Source organism: Polypterus senegalus, chromosome 5, assembly GCF_016835505.1.
Source record: "Polypterus senegalus isolate Bchr_013 chromosome 5, ASM1683550v1, whole genome shotgun sequence".
Lineage (NCBI taxonomy): Eukaryota > Metazoa > Chordata > Cladistia > Polypteriformes > Polypteridae > Polypterus > Polypterus senegalus.
The window spans coordinates 191,636,968-191,659,885 of NC_053158.1; the positions used below are offsets into that span (position 1 = coordinate 191,636,968).

Here is a 22,918-nt window from a genome sequence, read left to right on the forward strand (position 1 = left end):
TTGCACAACCTGAGCCACTTTATAAAGTGCGTATTTACATATGATACATATGATGATAATATCATTTTTAAGATAAAATGCAGCAAAATGTTTATTATATTATACAGATAAAACAGAGCTGATTGTGTGGCGATTGGGTATTTGGAGAAAGAAAAGTAAGGACAGGAATTTCAATGTTAGTAAGAATCTGCGTTTGAAAGAGACAGTACTGCTGCAATAAATTATTTCATCGAAAGAGACAGTACTGCTGCAATCACTCGCTCACTGCGCCACCGTGTTCCCATGTTTAATAACATGCTTTAACTCCTATCATCATGAAAATGATATCAAGTATACATCTCAGTATTTTAATTATTCAGAGAACTGTAATATCACGAATGTAATAGATTCTGTGTCCTGTCAGAGGAAGAAGCATGTAGTGATTCACACACATAGAGCACATAGAAGATCAAATACAAAACAAAGCATTTAACATGCTACTTTAGTTACAATGGGATTTGAGAAACTAGTAAATTAAATGATTTTAATGTGAAGTTTATGATTTTCTACTTTAATGACAAAATAAACTACGTGATTAAAGTGGAAATTTCGAGATTAAAGTTGACATTTCATGTTTTTTTCCCCACTGTGTGCCAATTTTTTTTTTCTCTGTACCCTAATAAGCTTTCATATGACACTCAGACGGTGGGCTATGACTTGCCTTTTTACCGGGACTTTGATATCTGACAACTTCTTTTTTATTTCGACTTTCGATGTGCGACTTTGTGAACTTGAGCTTTCGAGTTTCTCTGACACTCTATGTCACTTGATCAACTACCTTTTGTTGTTTATTCCACTGTTTAAACCAACAAATAGTACATTTTTCCTTGCCTCAGCTTGGTATTCACTGAACTTCTTTTATTTCCCCCCCCGTGCTTTTGCCATTGCCTTTTCACAGAATGCTGAGCTTAAGGGCTATTGTTTTGCATTTTCAAAGAGGCGTAATTGGGGCGGGACAGCAGGCGCGTGCACATGTGTTACTTTTCACGCTGACTGGGTTTTATGTAGTGGAAGAACGTGGAAGTTGACTTTCGCACAGATTTATGCATCTGGATTTTTTTGTGCGTAAGCACATTTCTGCTTTTGTGCTTATGCCATGTTATAGTGTGAATTCTACGCACAGCGTTATGCATGAGGCCCCAGGTCAGGTTCTACTCCTGTCTGCTAAGAACAGAAATATGAGGATACAGTGTACAAGTGATCAGAAAAACTATGTAGTTGAAGGCTGAAAAAACGTGGGGTAGAACTGGGTTAGGAAATGGATTGATGCCTGGATTGATAGTCTGAGGAATCTCAATTTCTTTTGCGGTATGGTATGCAAACGGTTGGATCGGAATTTGGTCTTTGGTCATTAATCTATGGATCCATCTTTCTTTATGCCCTGCAGTCTGTGAGTGGTATTAGAATGGTGGGTAAAATATCTTCTAAACAAACATGGAAAGCACACCTGAATCTTTGCATATGCACAGGTATGAAACAGTGAATAAAACATTCTCATTCCTCACTGCTGAGAGGGATGCCTTCAATCAACAAACCCAACAATATGGATCTCAGTAGGTTCTTTTATAAAAAACATTTTCTTACAACATGGAAGTTTACATGTCAAATTCTGTTTGGTATAACAGACTTAGATGCTTCATAAACTTGCTATTAAAAATTCTTTTTAAAAGATAGGCCTCGTTACAAAAAATCAAATTGCTTGTTCTTTAAAATTCTAAAAAGATAAGTCATTATACCAAAATCAGTGAGCTCTTACATAGATTTTTAAAATGCAATTTTACGGTGGTCAACCGTGGAGAAGCATATTGCAGTCGTTTTAAAAATAATAATAATAAATATAATAAAGAACTTTTGTATAATTGCAAATTTTTTGCAGAACTGTAAGAATTTTAATTTAATTGGATTTATGCAAGTACTCCATATTGTATTCCACTTCATCAATGAAGCATCCTTTTATTACCTTGCTAATACAGTTTCTGGAATATGAAATCATTCACATGATGCGAGTTTATTGAGGAATCATACTCGTTTATATCTTCTTTCATTTTTCATTTCAGTAAATATGACATACATTCATATGCATTACCCCGCTACAAACACTGCCGCATTCAGTTAAACATTTATACATTTACATGTGCGTTACACTTTTGACTGAAGAAGGAGCTAGATTAACTTATTATATGCATTGTATTGATTTTCTCATACATTATACAATACATGATAATATATTTAAATTCATATTATACAGCTCAAACTCTGCAGTGCTTCATGTTGTTTTGAGAATAAAGATAATGTTATAAATTTTTTCTTACAGCTAGCCTAAGGAAGTTTGGCAATCGTGATTGAGAGTTTGATAGTCATATTATTTGTAGTTTCCTGTTCAAAATGACAAGATAAAAAATGTATTAGTATTTTTTAACAGTACATGTGCGGCATTTGTGGCAATAGTCTCCACTATAACGCGTCCTAATGTGTGTGTGTGTGTGTTTTTAATATGGGGATGGGGTGTGGATATAGTGGTTGTTGCAAGTAATACAATTGGCTTCTGTGGGACCATATTAGATGTTGAGAGCACAGTTCATAAGGAACATCATATTCCCTGTGTATTGTATAATGTCCAGTAAAACTGACTGCTGGTTCACATGTAATACTGGGCTATAGTGACAAAAGATACTTCATCACAGCCACAATGACACGTAACATGGTGAGGTACCATTTTGAATTAATTCATGCTTTTCACTTAAGGTGAAAAGAACAAATGCAGTAGCAATGTGTGTATTCAAAGGCAAACATTTAGAAAGATTTCCCAACTCCTTTTTCCTTCCTGATGATTATGGGTATAAAGGAGAGATGTCTTGTAGGTTTTATTAGACCCTCTTGCATGCCACAGTTTAAAAGATTAATTTAAAGGATTTTGAACTCTGTGAACTCAACAGATCTGGAAACTTTATCCACCAGTATTTCCTTTTCAGATTGCAGTATGTGAATTGAATACCAGCTGATGCATCATGGTGTTCAGTTCATTTGGATGACTAAAGGAGTACTACACATTGTATTATCTTGTGCAGAGTTTATATAAGATGTACAGATCTCTTTGTCATTCCTGTCGAGTGCACTGAGTTCACTGCATGAATCCTAAATGCAGAGGATGTAGCCAGCCCACATCCACAACTCACAGGGCAGACAAACAGATGTTTCCAGTTGATTTTGACTTGAACATGCACACCATGCATATTAATGTCTTCCCTCTGGTGCTGTAAAGGTAATTAATTTAGATGTTTTTAGTTCTTCTATGTATCTACTTCAAGGTATTTAGAGCAATGCCATTAAAAATTTCCAGTTATATTTTGCCTTGTGTCATTTGTTAGTGTTGTAAAATACTGGTAATATGGCGCACTGCTGTCTCTTACATCCAGGCAATAAGAATTTCATTCCTGGCCTGGTCTCTGGATTTATGGGAAAGAACTCATGCAGACAGTTTTCTTCACCCAACTCAAAAACATGCACATTATGGTAATTGTTGAGTCTAATTTAATCCTGTATGACTGAGTATAGATGTGCCCTGCCAAGAAATCTTTTAATCTTGTCCTGTCCAAGACTGGTTCTTCCCTCTGTTTTACCATGACCCAAAAAATTGGACTACAGAACTACAGTAAATGAATTGATGATCAGCAAAGTACTTTGCCCAATATGAACACTGTATTTTGATGTTATAGCCTATTGCAACTGTCTACTATTGCAAATGTATTTAATATATACAGTGATAGCTTCAAGCTATGCTGTTAAAACCTTTCAAAGTTTCAATGCCTTGCTCTGTTCTTCATTATGTCAGGGATCTTGTGCTTCCAGCTAAGGGCTTGTAATTCATTCAACCAGCCTTCTTACTTATGACATTGCAAATCATAAAGTGATGCATCGCTTTTAACAATGAAGATATTTAATCTTGCCAGTTTCTAAATAATATTCCCGGTGCACTTTAGTAGCTGGAAGCTTTGCTACAATCAAAAGTGATGGTGGGTTTTTATATCAGCATTTCCTGCTTCATGCAGCCTCTGGTGGACACTGACATTTTCTGAATGAATCATATAGTAAGAGTATATTGTATATACAGTATTTGTGTTGTGAAATGGTAATCTCTTCAGTTTAGTTTATGATGTTTTTCCATTCATCATCTCTATTTTATAATTATTTTTTCATACACAAAAATAAATGTTACATACATATAGGGAGGATTTCTTTTTAATTCTTCCCTACTCTCTAATGTAGAACAGTTTAGTTAGTGATCTCTAAGTACTTAAATAAACGTGTCTTTTAGCATTGTGCCTGTTTGATTTTAGAAGGTGTCCTTTATGGTTAAATTATATTGTATTATGTTCTTTTGCTTGTGTTCTTATATGCTTTCATATCGCATTAACCAAATTTAACATAGATTACCATAATGCAACAAATTTCACTCCTGTTTGAGAATTAAATATTAAATTATCTAGCTGATGGAAATGAAACTCTACCCTTATAACAGAAATTAAGGTAATTATTACCACATTACATCACCAAAGCTTTTGGAATGTCATTTATTATTAAAAACAAATATGACTGAAAATAGTACAGATTATTCTTAGACATTTTAAATATCGACAGTATCAGGTGTGTTTATGTGTATTCTATGTTTTTTTGTTGTTTTTGTTAACTTTTAACTATTATTTTCCATGTATTTTTGTGATTACTGTTGGTTTTGTGTAATATTCTGTAAGTACGTACTGTCCCATTAAATGTGCGTCCATTCCTTGTGTTCTGTGGGTGGAGCCCAAAGAGACTGGTTCACCCTGATGTCACCCCTTAGGGCACTGTCACCCCCCTTTATATTATGATGGATCACAGGGTGTCCTTCAGGTTGTCATTGAAAGTTGTGCAAGTTCATTATTGTAAGTATTGTGTTCATTTGATTTTTCTTGCTTTGTGGCTTTCTTGCCTTGTTTTTATATTCAGAGTATTGGATTACAGATTGAATGTGTTATCCTTGGGTTGCCTCTTTAGGCAAATACTTTTTGCCCTTTTTCACTCTTTTTTTTCTTTAACTATTTTATAATATACAGTGATCCCTCGCTATATCACGCTTTGACTTTCTTGGCTTCACTCCATCACGGATTTTAAATGTAAGCATATCTAAATATATATCACAGATTTTTTGCTGGTTCACGGATTTCTGCGGACAATGGGTCTTTTAATTTATGGTACATGCTTCCCCAGTTTGTTTGCCCAGTTGATTTCATACAAGGGACGCTATTGGCGGATGGCTGAGAAGCTACCCAATCAGAGCACGTATTACGTATTAAATAAAACTCCTCAATGATATACGATATGCTTCCCGCACAGTGGCTGTTTGCTTAGAAGATACGGATGCTCCTCTAAAAAATGCAGAAAGACTACCTTCACATTGATCCCTTCATTGCGGCCGCTTTATCGTGGTGCTTCGCATACTTAAAAGCCCAACAGCCCTATTGATTTTTGATTGTTTACTTTTCTCTCTCTCTCTCTGACATTCTCTGCTCCTGACCTGCACTCCTTTGAAGAATATGGTTTCTACTTTGCGGATTTTCACCTATTTGGAATGAAACCCCCCGCGATCGAGGAGGGATTACTGTACTCTTAATTTATACTAGGGGGCTTTGCCCCCTTCTCGCTTCACTCACCTTTTGTGTTTGTGTGTGATGGACTTACATTGCTGTTTAAATAATACAGTATCCTAACATTTTACATTGTCAAACATGGTTAACCGTATTCAGGGTCACAGGGCACTAAGGTTTATTACAGAAATGTTGCATACTAGCTAGGAATTACTCCCCACAAATGTGGCAACAGTCCATTGCAGAATTTATTAACGCACACACTCTATTTACAGTTGTCAATTACCCCAACAGATTTGCCTTTTGTAGGGCAGGTAAATGTGAAGAATCTGGAGAAACCCCTGCACAGAGAGAAGAAGAATGTGCAAACATTACACAGACAGAGATAGTGGCATGGTATGAATATCTGAGCATCCTGGTTCATGAAGTACTATATCACAATGGCAGTACTGTGACACCAAGCAGCTCCTCAGTAGGAGTATAAATATTAAAACTGTGTAAATATTTAAATAATATTACATTTAGCACTGTTCATTTGAATATTTGAATCTGTGATAAGAAAATGTGTAATTTTATTTGATTCAAGATTGAGCACTTTCTCATTATTTGTCTAGTTGTAAACTGAGCAAACATTATTTTAGATTATTCTTTTTCAGGCTGTCTGTGCATTTGTTACAGACGTCTGCTCTTCCTAAAACTGAGTAGATTGCACTTTTAGTTTCTGTAAGTTTCATTTTAGTTCTTGCAGTAAGAGAGCCTTTTAAGCTGTAGATGCCTGATCAGTTTTTCAATTTCGATTTTACAGAATCGTAACTCCAAAATGGTATTTGCATTTGAATGAGGCTGGTAAAGTATTACAATTTCAAAGTAAAGGGACACCAGAACACCATTAGTTTCATTTTTTTTTCTTCGTATATAAGCTATTCTTCCTTATGCTTTTCATCAAGGGTATGTGCTGTGTAAGAATCATTTATGCATATACTTACTGTGCAAAAAAAAAAACTGAGCAGAAACTGCATCAAATTTCCTATTCCTACTTCCTCCAGACATCGAATTTTGAATAATCTGTCCAGTTCTGAATAGCTGACACTGAGAGAACCAGAGAGCTAGTACAGTACGTTTGAATACACTGCAGGAGTTCATGGGGGGGAGTTCTCCAAGATTCTGGTCTCTTACAGTTCATTTGATTGGAATCATTAAATTGGCTTTGTGCAAATATGTTTAGATGTGCTTGAATTATTTTATGGCTAAGGCTTATATGTATTTTCCTGCTTATTGTTTATGTTATTTTTAAATTGCTATTTTTCACGCTTTGTGTCATTTCTGTTTTGTTTGTTTATTGATTGATATTTGTGCATATTTGTGTCTTTAAGTATATGACATATTTTGTATTTTCAATTGGTGGAACCACCAATCGATGAGATAACACTGATGTCACAGCTTCTGGGACTTCCCTCACTCAGCCTTTATATTGAGGTAAAGGAAAAGATCCCAGCAATGGCCCATTAAGTGTTCTCAAAATTTTTGTGAGTATTGTTTCCCTTTGAATTTTATTGTTTTTCCTTCTATTCTTGGATTACTGCTTCTGCATTTTGTGTTGGGACTAGTTCACCTTGTATTGCTTTAAATCATTTTTGCCTTGTTCTAATCAATATGCCTTGTTTTCTGTTTTTCTTATTATATTCTTGATGTAAAACGATACTTGTTTGGCATTGTTTATTCAAGCCAGAGGTCTGATGGTTCCTTTCTCTTAAAAGGTATTTTTGTATACATCTTGAACATTTGAGATATTTTGAACTTCATTCCAGCTCTCCAGCATTGGACTCATGCAGGGTGCAACCTGCCTGTGGAGCTTGGATGCTGACTGTGTAGGAGTGAAACTACATCTGGGCAGGTCGATGAAGGTCCTGGCCTCCTTTTGTAGAACTGTTAAGAGATCTCACACCCTTTCGCCATGTTTGTATCACATTTATACCATGAATGTATACTGTGAATGACTGGTAATCTGGGATTGCTTCCTGCTTGAGACCTTTTGTCTTTCTAATGTCAAGCCAGAACACCCCTAGGGATGTCTTGTTGTTGTTGATGGACTTTTCCATGTTGCTTTTTCAGTTTATGGAGACATTTACAAATACTACTTCCTACTAAATGAAGTTATTACCTATTAAATATGTGTTGCTATATTTCATTTTTTGAGTTACTAAAAAATGTTTTATATAATTCTTTTGACTTGTTCACTGCAAAAGTCATTCTATTCTCTTTTTAAAATTTATGGGAGTGTAGTTGAGGATTAACAAATTGGTGGGTATTTGTTTGCTTTCATACTGAAATAGACCTTCATAAGATGTATTGATGCAAAATGCCACATTGAATTTGTCTATACAGTGAACCCTCGTTTATCACGGTTAATCCGTTCCAGACTCTACCGTGATAAATGAATTTTCGCAAAGTAGGATTCTTTATTTATAAATTGAATATTTTCGCAGTTAGAGTATAGAAAACCTGTTTACGACCTTCTAAATATGTTTTTTAACATTATTAGAGCCCTCTAGACATGAAATAGCACCCTTTAGTCACCATTACACTCGTATTACCCAATATATTAGACAAAAGAACAGTAAATAAGACATATTAGACGTTACAAATATATTATTACTAGGCTCACACAACTTTTAAGGCGACCGACTTTTATCCTCAAATTGTGTGCGCTCCATGTGTACATCAGGCATGTAAGTGTAGGGAATGAGAACATCAAAGTGCCCATTCATAACATCTCCCGAAAACCTACGTTTTTTTTTATCCCCTCGAGTGCCTGTCCAAAGTCGTACAATGTCAGCCCGAATCTGTACCGCTAAAGACGGAGTTTCACGAACTAAATAAGCTATAGCTGAAATAAGCAAGCACCATCTCCCCTGATATTTACTACACGGTGAGGCATTTGTACTCCATCAACATTAATTATTTCCAGAGACATAATTTTGTCTATTTTTCCAGCGCATCGCGCACAAAAGCAAGGGAACAATGGGAGCACCAGAACTCTGCTCACGTCGTGTCGCTTCGTACCGCAAGTAGTAAGTCTGTGATAAGCGTAATACCGCTATGCTTTGCACTCACGGGACGGAAGGACAATCCCGACCGATTTTATGTAGTAGATTATTGTACTGTACATTTAATTACACACACACACACAGTTCTTACTCACAACCACTAACCTATGAAGGCACGACCTCAGTAGGAGAGTAGGTGGTGCAGTATCTTCAGCAGGTGCGTCATTGTCTTCTACCGCTGAAGGAGTACTAGGAGTAGGCAGTGGGTGTGCGGCTGAAGAACATCTTGATAGGCAGTTGCTGGCGCTGTCTTTTCATATGCATGAGGAGGCTTTTGTTGGGTATTGCCATTTTTGATCGTATTCAAGAGTTTCACCTTCTCCTGGATAGTAAGCATCTTCCTCTGGCGCTTAGTTTTATTGTCAGAAGGCTTAGGAAAAGCAGCATGTTTAGGAGCCATCGTGGGGCTTAGATTAAAGTTCTCAGAAAGCGTATGCATAGTGACGTAAGCGTGTATGAGAAAAAATTGCAATAGAGTGAAGCCGCGAAAGTCGAAGCGTGATATAGTGAGGGATAACTGTATTTATAAATTAAAATGAGGAGATAAGACAGACATAAAACTTGTAGGTGTCAGTGAAGAAAATTATATACAGCTAGGGGTTCCCCCCTGCTCGCTTCGGTCGCCAGCCACTTCGCGTCTCTGCTGCTCATGTTGTGAAGAGGGGGCCTGAACGCACCCCAAGGAGACGCGGTTGCTCCTCCGAAACCCCCTCTTAAATGGTGATACAATGGGAAACAAATCCAGTTTTTTTTTTTTACCTCCTCTTTGCTTGATCAGCTGCTGGCTTGCTGCTGCTGTGGTGCTGCATGATCTGCATCTTGTGTAGCGCTTCAAGCATTTAAAAGCCTGTATAGCAGCTGTTCTACTGCTTGTGTTTTATTTTATCATAGATTTAAAAAGCCACAACTCTGATCCTTATGCCTTCTTAACAGTTATTATAGGAAATGTTTGCATATAACATGCAGTTTGAATATATCCGACTACCTAAAACCCTTGTGGTCCCCAGCCCTGTAGGGACCCGTGGCCACCGCCAGGCGGCGCCCCTTTGCCTAATTATCCCGGGGGGAAGACTTTGTGTGGCGCCCGGAGAGCTGCCAGGAAGGCAGCCGACACTTCCGCCACGCTGGGGCGTGGCTAGAGAGCAGATGCCGGAAACACCTGGGGCTCATCCGGGGGCGTTACATAAGGGGCCTCCCTCCAGTGAGTGTGGATGTCGGGAGGAAGCGGACAGAGCTGGAGAGAAAGGACGGGAGGCGGCCAGGAAGGCAAAAGGACTGTGTGGCCTGGACTTGGGGAGATCGGTGCAAGAAGGCACTGGGGGTGCACGTGAGAGAACATTGTACATATTGTATATAATAAATGGTGTGTGGTGACAAAATGATGTCCGTCTGTCTGTGCTGGGGCCAGCGTTCACACCCTTCATAATGTTTGGGACCTAATGTTTGGATAGACAGTATGGAGCACACTGCAGGTGTTGGGAAATGTTTCTTCAGTTGTGCATAGTGCTTGTTTATATTCAATTAAGTCTATAATAATGTCCACAAAATTTCTTTCTTGCCCCAAAGATATTTTTTAGGTTAGTTGGCAACTCCAAATTTGCATGGTGTGAGAGCATTTTACAATACTTGTCATTTCTTTAAAATACCTGCATATTATAAAATAAAAACTGAAACCAGTCGTAGTGCATCATTATGGGAAGCCATGCATTTCTGATTGTTTACATCTGTTACAATATTGTATCAAAACAAGCTGGCAGTAGGACAGAGATACTGTAATTGCTCCTGAGACCAGTCACTCCACAGCAGATGTTAACATCTTTAACATCTTTATTTATGCAGATGATCTCTTAAGCAGAAGAAATCCCAAATGACTGTGACAATATACCAGAATGCTAACAATTCCAAACATGCAGTATTACTCATAGATTCTTTATATGCACTTGATCTTATCTGATTGACAAAAGTCAGCCTCGTTTTTATTTTAGAATATAGGATTTAAAATGTAACCTTTTGCCCTGTTTATAAAAATATTTTTTAAATGATAGTGAGTGGAAGTGGGCAAAGAGTTTTTAGGGTAGCTCAACAATTAACTTTTGGACAAGATGATTTTGGTCACCACTGCTCTCCATGGAATGTAAATTTGATGTGTCCAGCACATGACTTTTCCCCACAGAAGCTTTGATTTTAGCAGTAAAGTATTCCATACCAATATTTTATTACATACAATGAACTGCCAGAATTGCAACATTTTACAAGACTTATAATTGCACAGAAGTTTATATCAGACTGAACAAAACTGGTCAAAAGACCAACAAACTTATAAAAGGGCAAAATTACAAAAAAAAAAAAACAAACCAGTTGAGGCAGTCAAAAGGTATATTATGGGATGTTCAGGTCACAATTACAAATAAATGAGGAATGGAACCAGGGCAAAACTACCAACCATACATTAAATGTAAGTAAAGACCAGAAAAGTCTTTATAGAAAATGAAAAACACTAAAAAGCTAAGACGCTTATAACTCCTTCTCCCTTTTAAGCAATGGATTACAGACACACTTAATAACCAAATAAGTTCAAAAAGATGTCCGAAAAAAGCAGTACTACCTCTAAGAGATAAGATACAGAAATTGGACCACCTGCAGACTACAAAGCAGGCGTCTGCTCTAAAGCATGTGCCACTTGACTCAGAAATGCCCCCTCTTGGACTCAGAAATATTGTAAGTTAAATCTTTAGTCTAGGCCTTTCTCATTTTAAATTGTTTGCACACAATATGTTTGAACCTGATTTCCTGTTTTAAATAGCACTGCCAGCAGAAATGACACTGACGCTGAGCAGTTAATCGTACAGGGATGGCAGCTAGACCTACGAAGGGGGTCTCTAAATGTAAATTTACTGCTCATCTTTGAATAGTGATGAATTTTTTTCACATTCCATCACTTTCAGTATTTCTTCCAGTGTCATAAAACACATTTGGAAATAGATAACTTGCATTGTTTAGTTGTGCTGTATACTGTATCTGTCTGTGTGGCCCTTGAGTGCTTGCATTTGAGCTAAATGCATGTAGCCATATTTACAATTAAATTACTGATGCTTTTATCCCATTGGGCTTTGGCCAACATATTTTCTTACATTTATTCATCTGATGCTTTTATACAAAGAGCATTACAAATCACATAGCTTAGCACTTGACACTTAAGTAACTCGTTCTCTGTTAAACACTGAACTGGCAAATGTGTGATTTACATTTATGTCATCACTTTTCCCATTTGTTTACAAATTAGGAAGTCTCTGTATGTTCTCAGTCTATCAATGCCAATAATTAAAATTACAATAGACATCAGACTCTGAACTTTTAATTTCACATAATTGGGACTAGAGTAAAGTATAAGAACAGTATTTTAAGAAGCAAGCAAAAGAGTAGAACACATGAATGAAACTTGTGATAATTAAACATCTTCCTTAATTTCAAGAATATAGTTCAGGCCCAGTAACCACTGTCTCTTTTACATTAGTTTTTGCCATATATGAACATCACTGGTACATATACAGAGGTTGGCACAAAGTTGAAACTACTATAATAAAATCACCTATTAGTGGTTGGACCACCACATATCAATAATACAGTGTGTATGCAACTATGCAGTACAATATAGATAGATCATTGTCTGCAGTTTTAGAAGGAATGTGATACCATTCTTCCATGAGAAAGTCATTACATTTTTTTATTCTTGATGAAAGTTAAAAATGTTGTCTCAGACTTAATTTATGGATTACCCATAAACACTGAGCTGGACTCAGATCTGGTGACTGTGTAGGCCCTGAGAAATGTATAACTTGAACATTATGTTTATCGAGCCATTGTCAACTTTGAATTTTGGCAGTCTAGAAGAAGAGAGTAGGACACAGACAGACAGCAACATGACAAGCATGACATCCCTTGTGACGGACGGCTTGCAACTGAACCCGGCCAGGACGCCCAAAGGATGGAAGGAAGGATGGGGGAAGGCAAATCATTTTGGACACTGCCTCCCCCAAAATGCTAGATGGCAGCTCCCCTGGAGTGTAGCGGTGCCCTGGATTCCTGCAGGGCATGCTGGGACTTGGAGTTCGCTTTCTTCAGCCCTATTGGGTACCGTGGGTACCGCCAGGAGGAGCTGTAAAAGGACCGGAGGAGCCATTCCTCATCCATAGCCCAGAAGTACTCACAAGTCACAAGGATGGAAGCTCTGAAGTGCTTCCAGGCTGAAGAAAAAAACAGTTCTCCGCCTGACCCAGAAGTGCTAGCAAGTCACATGGGCGGAAGGACAAAAGCACTTCCAGGTCAAGGACTATTTGAAGGACTCTGAAGACCCAGAAAGCAAGCCAGAGTCAGGAGGTAGTAGACAGCACTTGCTGGGAGGTGTGGAGGAAATAGAAAGAGAGAGAATTGTCTTGTTTATTGTATTTAATTGCCTGTTTATTGTGGCTGTGGTGCTTTGGGCACTGTTTTCAAGAAGAGGAAGTATTAAAATACTTCTTGTTGCTTTTAACCTGTGTCCAGTGTGTCTGTCTGTTGGGGTTAAAGTGGTAACAGCGACCCTTAGTGTTCTCATCCTCATAAGAATGAAGTAATTATCAGTGTTGATATTGCCTTCTAAGAGGATATGTGCACTTCACACCATTGTGGAAACCTCCAGAAGCCTTTACTTTTTTATGAAAGTACTTTGATTTGTGGTCTATCCTAGATAGATAGATTGATTGATTGAACTTTATCTGTCCTCGGGGGAAATTTGGCTTTTTAATGGAGAACATGGTAATGATAATTCATTCTGACCATATTGCCTCATTGTCTTCCGGACACTGCAGTACTGTAATCACTGCAAATGTGTATTGCCAACAGTAATAGATTATGCACCGCGCTATAACTACTGCAAATGACTCTGTAGTTCTTGGTGGTTTCACTTTGATGCTGTAGCCTGTTCATGCTCTAGGTTTTCAGTTAACTGATTTGAAGTTGCTGCCCTGTTTTGAACTTTAAAATAACATTCAGTTAACATAAACTAGGAGTACAGTAGTGAGAAAATGTATATATGAACTATTAACTGTTTTTCTCTGTTAATTGGTCAAAAAATGTGATCTGATCTTCATCTGTCACAAGTATAGACAAAAACACTATGCCTAAGCTAATTACACCAAATTATAATCTTTCATTTCTTCATTGAACAACCCCCATCAAACATTCACAGCATGTTGTGGAAAAAGTATGTGAGTCGTTGGATTTAATAATTGTTCAACCTTATTTGGCAGCAATAACCTCTTCCGGCAGCTGTGGATCAGAACTGCACAACATTCAGGAGTAATTCTGGACCATTTTTCCTTATAGCTCAGCCATAGTCTTAGGATGTCCCTATTGAGTTTATGATATGGGCTCTGATTGAGTTACACCAAATGTCGGATTTTCAGTTTTTTAAGCCATTCTGTAGTAGATTTTCTCAATGTTTGGCATTGTTATTCTACAACTTCTGCTGAGCTTCAGATGGTGGACAGCCACTTTGACATAATCCTCTTGGATACCTTGATACACCATACTGCCTGTACTGCTGCATTTTCAACCTTAGTTTCATCATTCTACAAAACATTTTCCCAATAGCTTTGCAGTGTCAAGGTTTAGTTTGAAAAACTTAATGCATGCCTCAGTGTTAATTTTGGAGCACTGCGGCTTCCAACTTAGACTTCAAGTCTGTCCTTTGTTTTGCATATGGTAGACTCATGAACAGAATTGTTAACCTGTTCCAGTGGTTCCTTTGAGCCTTTAGCTGTTATTCTGGTGTTCTTCTCATCTGACTCAGCATTCTGCAATGTGCATACCAAGTTATTTTGGCTAGACGTCCGCTTCTAGGGAGAGTAGCCACTGACTAAGTCATCGCCACTTATGTACAATTTCTCTAACTGTGGACTGATAAATATCTAAATTCTTTTAAATTACTTTTAACCCTTTCCAGTATTCTATAAATCAACAGTTCAACATTGTAGATCTTCTGAGATCTCTTTTTAGCAGGACATAGTTTACACCAGTAGATTCTTCAAAATAGCAAATTCAAAATATTTGGGTTATATTTGTCAAATTATCTGTATATCAAAATATCTCCAATCTCATTTTATTGACTCCAGATTTTCCAGCTTCTGACTCCAATTATCTGCTGTTGAAAACATCAACCTAATGGTTCAGATACTTTTTCCAACCTACACATGTGAATTGTAGAATGATGTATTTAATTTTTACAAGAACAATGCAATAATGTATGTGTTATTAATTCGAATAGAATGTTTTTGTTCATTATTGTAACTGGACAAATGTATACATAATGCAGTTAATTCCAAAGGCTCCAGATACTTTATCTTGTCACTTTATGCTCGTCTGATCACATCTTCTTTATGTTGATTGTCCTTCTTTAAGGTTCCTTATTAAAATCTCTTTAGACACAGTCATTGTGTGGATTGCATAGTTGCTCCAACAATAAAAGACAGCAAGATCTTGTCTCCCAGCTGTGTTGTCCAGAATTATAAGACAATATAGTTCTGCATAAGATATCTGTTATATATTTTAACACACTTTCTTGACCATTCCAAGCCCTTGCCTTCAGTATTATTCATATCCATTATTGTCCACTATCTTGAGTGTTATTTCAATGTACTTTTGACTGTTATTTTCCCTCTAATGTCATCTTACTGCCGAGTGTCTCTTGTAATGTATATTACAATTACATATTTTCTGAGCTGTTCACTGTACTTACTACTCCTACTACTGCTACTAGATGATTAATACATGCAAGTAACAATTTCAGTATACTTAGTACTGAAGATGCTCTAAACCTACATATATGATGAGTTTATACACTATTTCAGAAAGCAGTAGAATAAAGGTTTTATATAAACCGAATCTGACTGCAATCTTAATGTGCAATCCACTTTGTATACTGAGTGTCACATAATTTGTTTATCCATCTATTCATTCATCATTCTTCTTGTTCTTCATCAACATCACATGAAGCTAGTGCATATTAATTTATTCATCTAATCATTTTCTTAATCCACTTCAGGGTCATTGGGAGCCAGAACAGATTCATTTATTCATTTTCTAAACCCTCTTATTCTATTTTAGAATCATTGGCAAGCCAAGGTTATTCATTCATTCATTCATTTTCTTAAACTACTTATTCCAGTTCATAGTCACAGGGCTTTAGAGTCTATACTTTTTTGTATTAATTTTCTAAACCTGTTTACACCAGTTCTGGGTTTCAGAGAGCTTGATCTCATTCATTCATTCATTTTGTTGAACCTCCTTATCAAAATTCAAAGTTTCATGGAGTCTGGGCTGATTTATTCCTCTTTATAAAAGAGCAATGCTTTTTAGCCAATGATTAGACTTATTTCATAGTGCAGTTATTCCAGGCAAGACAGGACTTACAGTGTAGCAGCTACAGTACATAATGCTACAGCAGTAACCTTCTTAGGGACTTTATTTAATGTCAACAAAATAAGTATGCATTAAAGATAACGCTTTTTATAGTAAACTTCCTGCTCCAAAACAATTTTATGCTTCACTGAGCCAGACATGCAGGAATTCAGTTTTGTATGGAGAAATCCTGGTGAGAAGACAGCATGAGTTACACAACACATCGAGATGAAAAATCACATGAAACACCATGTGCAGGCTTAATACCTGTGGGAGGCTGTTGTCATAATTTAGCAGAATGGAGTAGAAAAATATACACTTTAATTTCATACATTCTTTTGTATGGAAATTCTCTCTTCATTAGTTAAATGTTGTTTTTGTATCTTTGATTGGTAGATGACTTGTAACTTGTAAAACAGAAATAGTAAGATTTGTTTATATTTGTTAGACTTTGCTACACTGATCTAAAACAGTGAAGTCAGATTTTTAACAAGTACAGAGAAGTCAGAGAAAGGGTTCAACTTAAGGGAAATTACTTATTAGATGTTTACTATTATTTCAATGTATACAATAAATTATCTGACATTCAGATCTCAGCATGTTGGAATGTTTTGTATTCATCATTATTTTTAATTAAGTTAAGCTAAACATATCCATTCCCTCCATCATGGCCTTATGTTCATTCTTTTTAAATTTCTAGTCTTTACACAATTTAAATATTTAATTAAGTATAGGTTATTCACAAAGATGGTGGTGATTTTTTGTACATAAATTAATAAATACATTTTTGTGCGAATTGTCAGAGTCTATCTATTTCTTATATAGTGTCTTTTATATTATCTATCTATCTATCTATCTATCTATCTATCTATCTATCTATCTATCTATCTATCTATCTATCTATCTATCTATCTATCATTACTGCAGTCTAACTTGATATTTATATATCTGTTGTCATGGGATGCAAAGAAGACGGTGGTCCCTCAGAAAACCATCTGAAGAGAGAGACCAGTGCTCACAATGATAGGACAACTCTGTACATCAATGTTGGAAAACACAGGTCACTAGGTTGTTCTAAGAATTAAATTTTGGGGGCTATCAGAATAAAGAGAGGCCAAGGATGGGTGGGAAGTCTGAAAAGACTATAAGTCCATAAATGGTACCTAGTTTTAAAAGTGACCCTCAGTGCAGAAATGCGTTAAAGAAAGGGCTTTGAAAGTTTACTCAAATTATGTTGTATGCTATTCTTGTGTCTGCTGCTCCAGTTAACTGTTCAAAAAAGTGTTACAGATTTGTTTGGCAGCATCTTTCTCTCATAAACCCATACTGGTTGTTATTTACTATATTTTTTCATACTAGTATTTTACTCGTAGTTTACATACTTTTTGGGATAGAAGTAAAGCATATTTGTCTATAATTACTGGGATCAATTTTTTCTCAGTACTTGTGGATTTGTAGCTTTCCAGTCATCTAAAATGACTGCAAGAATATACCTTAATAAAGGTTAAAAATGCAGTATTTTATCCCATCAGGAACACGTGAAGCACATCAGACTCTTCTTTCTTCAAATTTTCAAATCTTTTGCGTGGGGCATTGTGTTTATTTTTTCTTTTACAAATACTTGGATAAATATTTATTTTCTTCATTTGTTTGTCTTTTAACAAAGAAACCAAAAAAAAAGTTTCTCAAGGGGCTGTGATTTACTAGATTTGCTAAATTAGAAGGTCTACCCATTATCATAGTTGGACATAAATTGCAGGAGCCGTTCACTTACTAGTGTACTGTTATTCAGTCGAAGCCAAAATGCTAAGATAAAGAATTGAGTCGAGATGAGACAAATATGAATCATCAATCTGTATGCCAGAATCTAAATCATTTAATTGCACTTGTTCACATGCCAAATCTATAATCTGGGAAAAAGGGCTACTGGTGCTGCACTGAAATTTATAAACGAGTCTCCATGATGTGAATCGTGGTGCCTCATGAGAGGAGGTCTTCAGCAACCAGGCAAGATCTCATAGCAACTCCTTATCTGTCTGCACAGATTCTAAAATGGCAGTTTGACACACTTAAGAATTAAATGGAAAAAATGTAAATATTTATCAGGCAAGGAAATTTAAATTAAAAGACACACATGAAAATAAAAGTTGAAAAATGTAGGTTTCAAAATATTAAATTCTTTTAACTGAAGGAAAAAAATACCTGTAAAGTAAAAAACAATTTGTAATGAACTAAAACATATTTTCTAGTTCATAATACTTATTTTATTCTTCTTTAATATTTGTTTGTTTTTTTTTATTATTATTTACTGGAGTAGTACTAGAAAAAATGTAGTAGCAGACGTTTATAAATTTTTTCTTTTAACGTTTTGAATGCTTCTTTTGATCCCTCACTGTAGTTCCTGATATTTCTCTGAGCTAAACTGATGTCCATTACATGGATAGATTCTGACTTGTTACAAATGCTTCTAGCATAGGGAAGAAAATGAGCAGTTAGAGAAGATGGATGGATGGAGTACATGCAGTCTAGCAGCAAGTTATCTTTCGAATCATTCATTTCCATCTCTTCTTACTCTAGTTCAGAGTTGTAGGGGCTAGAGTTAATAAAAGCAGCACTGGAACAAAGACACTGCGGTGGGCTGGCACCCTGGCCAGAGTTTGTTTCCTGCTTTGCGCCCTGTGTTGGCTGGGATTGGCTCCAGCAGACCCTCGTGACCCTATAGTTAGGATATAGCGGGGTTTAGACTGGGTGGTTGGATGGAACAAAGACAGAATGCATCCATTGGTGATGTGCCAGTCCATTAAAGAAATAAGTTACACTTTATGTAAATATTCAAATTAGTATACATCTGATCTAAAATTCTGATCTTCAAAATTCTGTATCATGTAACCTTTCTACTTTTTTTTCCCCACAGGTGAGCTGAAAACAATATCAAGCACAAATCAGCCAAAATGTTCCCAGTTTAGGACAATTGCACCAAAGGTTTCTCCAACTCTTGTTTCCCCAGCCATTCTGTCCTGTCAGTCCTCCTGTGTGCCTGACACACCTGTGACCAACTCAAAATCCATCATTGTACCAACTCAGAACTATGCGTTAATGCAGGTTGCTGGACACGAAGGGACTTTTTCCCTTGTAGCATTATCTCCATCTTTGTCGTCTCAGTCTCCTCAGCAAATCCAGAAAGATACAGCTTTTTCCAAAAATATTAAATTGCCAATCCCAAGGTGTCAGCCTTTGAGAAGTAAGCAGACTCCTGAAAAGAAACGTAGATCCCAAAAATCACTGAAGTTTGCATCAAATGAATCTAAAGATCAAAATAAAATGAAGATTCAGGTAAAGCCACCTTCATCTGCGACTATGCACTCTGTAGCTCCATCAACATCAGATGGGTCTGAGCAAGTCATACTTATTGACCCAAGATCCTCTGAAATCACTGTTACCACTTTGCTTCCTGAGGACGCTGCACTAGACAACAAACCTATTGAGAAGCCCACTGAAACAGATCAGTCCTTTCAAGATCCCTCCAATGCATCAGTGCTTCAGCATGTCCAGGTCATAGCAAACACTTCTGGATATTCCACATTATTAACAAAACAAGATAAAACAATAAAGAGTCCCAAAAAAGAAGAATCACTGTCAAAGTCAATGGACCCTTCCAGTAACATTACTGTCTTGTCACCAACAATATTTAGCAACACTATACAAATTATCCCCGAAAAGCTACCAATTTTACCTTATTCTAAAGTTAAAGACACAGTCTACTCAATGGCTAAATCCAATGCTGAGTTACCTGAAATATCTGCCATCAACACACAGCCTGCTGTAGGCAAACGAAAAAGGATCAATTTAAGGCACTTGCCAGTCCCAAGCCAAATGTGCCAGAGGGAACGTTCTGATTCTCAATCATGTTTGCATCAAACGGCCACAAAGCATTCAACAAGTGATATGGAAAAAGAAGTTAAAGAAAAACCTCAGAAAATGATCATTGGTCCTGGGAAAAAACGAGGTAGAAAAAGAAGGACCATTGAAGATGTGCTAGCTCTTGAAGCTAAAAGAAAGAGATCATTTTCTTTTATTAAGAAAAGTGGCACTGACAGTCCAGTTGCTAACAGTTTTAAATCTCAAGAGAAAATAATTGACATTTCAAAAAAGTATCGCAACATAATGCCTAAGCCAGTTGTGGTTGTAGAACCTGTCCCTCAAGCGACAAGCATTAATCCTCTTTCTTCAAATGAATGTTTGGACCGCAAGGTTTTTATGTCTCATAAAGCTGATGGTGATGATGCTAATCATCCTGATGCCATTCAAACCCTTGGAAATGCCTATGTGCTGCTAGGGAGCAAGCAGTTTTATAAGTGTCCTACGTGTGACCGCTGCTTTCAGTTTAAGCACCACCTTCAAAGCCACATGAACAGCCACACCAACAGCAGGCCATACATGTGCCCGCTCTGTCGGAAAACCTATGCTCATTCTGGCAGCCTCAGCACCCATATGAAGCTTCATCACAGTGAAGGAAGGCACAAAAAAAGTATGCCCTGTGAATTCTGTGACAAGGTCTTTGGATACGTTGGAGTCTATTTTAGCCATCTGAAAGAAGTTCATAAGGTAATCCTCAGTGCAGAGCCTTCAGTAAAACATCATCATCAAGTGCAAAGTGGAAAAACAAAGGAAAGGTAGGTGCCTCATTGATTCCAGTTAATTTAAAATGCAATGATGAAGAGTTACACAACTTTTTAAGATTTTTTTTCTTTCTCTAGGGTCACATGTTTCTTTTTTTTAAAAGGTTTTCTTTTTTTCTGATCAAAACAAATACTTTGAAGGGGAACATAGGCAATTACATTAAAATAAAACTTCATGCTTGGTGCCTACCCCCTAACACAACACAGCTTATACCATCCCATCCGTACTCAATACATAGTGGTAGTGGCAACAAAAGAGTAAAGCAGCCCATGAGGAAACAGCTCAGCATTGATTCCATTAAAGAGAAGAAGAGCTAAAGATTAGTGTTGCGGTTGAGGACCTTGGTGCATCTGTGACTGGACCAGCTGTACTATATGCCTTTATTTATCAATATAAGAGCCAGATGTCCCATTGATCCTCAATGATAGCAACTCTAAAACTATCATGTTAAGAAAGGAAGACTTCCAGACAAAAAAAGAAAAAGAATCAGCAGTTTTCCTGTGAGAGGCAATAAGATTTTCTTTGTATTATTTTTGTAGACATGACAAACAGTGGGCTTTACAAGATGGAAGTATATTGTCCTAATTAGTTATATAAGGTGATAGTCACACAGCTATATTATTCTTTATTTTTTTTCAAATCCATCCAGTAGATATATATTTTTTAAAACACAATATCAAATTTTAAACACATTAATATAGTTGAGGGTAATAGAAGTTGAGCCTATCCCATTATTAGCAAGACCTGCTCCTGTGGACAAAATGAGTAGAAGTGCAACAGCCATAAAGACAGTGACCAGGCTGGGATTCAAGCCTAGTAATATCAAGCTCTGATGCAGTCATATTATTAAAATAGATGTGTCGTTATTAACTTATAATTTGGTGGTTGCAGTGCAGTGGAATATATTTGTGCAGAGGCTGGCATTGCTGTCTCACAGTTCCAGGTGTCTCTGCTTGCCAATTTGTCTGCCAATCCCTGTTCTTGTGTCTGTGTTCCGCAGTTTTCACCCCCATCCCAAGAGCTAGAGTGTTTAGCTTACTTTTAAATTTACCATGTATCAGTTGATGTAGGTGTTTGCGTAAGTGCACACTGCTATGATCTGGCTTTCATTCAGGGATGGTGCAGTGGATTCAGAAAGGATTCAGATCCTTTCACTTTATGCACACTTGATTGTGTTATAGATTTCATTTTCAATGAGTACATTTGGTATTTTTGCATTTACATGCAGTAACCCATATTTATATAGTGGAAACATGTTTTCAGAAAGGTTTGCAGTTTTATTAAAAAAAAAAAAAAATCAAAAACTGAAATCTGTCGTTTATGTAAGTATTCAGACTCTTGGCTCTGGCACTCCAGGTTGGGTCATCTGGCCAAGGTAAGTAGTTGGGCAGGAAGGGTCGTGACAAAGAACCCAATGGTCACTCTGACAGAGCTGAGATGGGTGAGCCAGTTGGAAGTACGACCATCTCAGCAGTTCTCCATCAGTCAGACATTTATGGTAGAATGGCTAGATGAAACCTCTTTTAAGTAAAGGACATGACAGCTCACTGGGAGTTTGCTAAATGGCATTTAAAGGACATTTATCTGATGAAATAAAACTTGGAACTCTTTGGGCAGAACTCCAAACACTATGTCTGATCAAGACCAGGCATTGCTCATCATTTGCCTGATACCATTCCTGTGGTGAAGCATGGTGGTGGCAGCATAATGCTATAGAGTGCTCCTCAGTGGCAGAATCAGACAGATTTGTCAGAATTGAGGGGAGGATAAATGCAGCCAATTACATAGTGGCCCCTTTAGAAAACCTGCTCCAAAGTGCACAAAGGTGATGGTTTACTTTTCACCATGGCAATGTTCAGGAGCAATGCTGGAGTGGCTTTGGGACAAGTGGCCCAGCCAAAATCCAAACCCCATAGAACATGTATGGAGAGACCTGAAGATGGCAGACGATTCTCATCCAATGTAACTAGAGCTTGAGATGATCTGCCAGGGAGAATGGGAGAAACGGCCAATATTCGGGTGTGAAATACT

The 22,918-nt window shown here is 37.1% G+C and overlaps 1 protein-coding gene across 7 annotated transcripts in view; it reads left to right on the forward strand.

Annotated features, from left to right (window-relative positions):
- Positions 1-22,918, forward strand: part of znf438 (zinc finger protein 438) — a 138,684-nt gene that overhangs the window by 111,881 nt on the left and 3,885 nt on the right. For 5 of the 7 annotated variants that reach the window (XM_039753847.1, XM_039753850.1, XM_039753848.1 and 2 more), the window contains one exon: positions 19,122-20,880. In XM_039753847.1, coding sequence (XP_039609781.1) covers positions 19,122-20,880 — 1,759 coding nt within the window. Of the gene's footprint in view, positions 1-6,979; positions 7,190-17,176; positions 17,268-19,121; positions 20,881-22,918 lie in introns of those variants that run through there. The other 2 variants (XM_039753853.1, XM_039753854.1) reach the window with 2 other exon arrangements.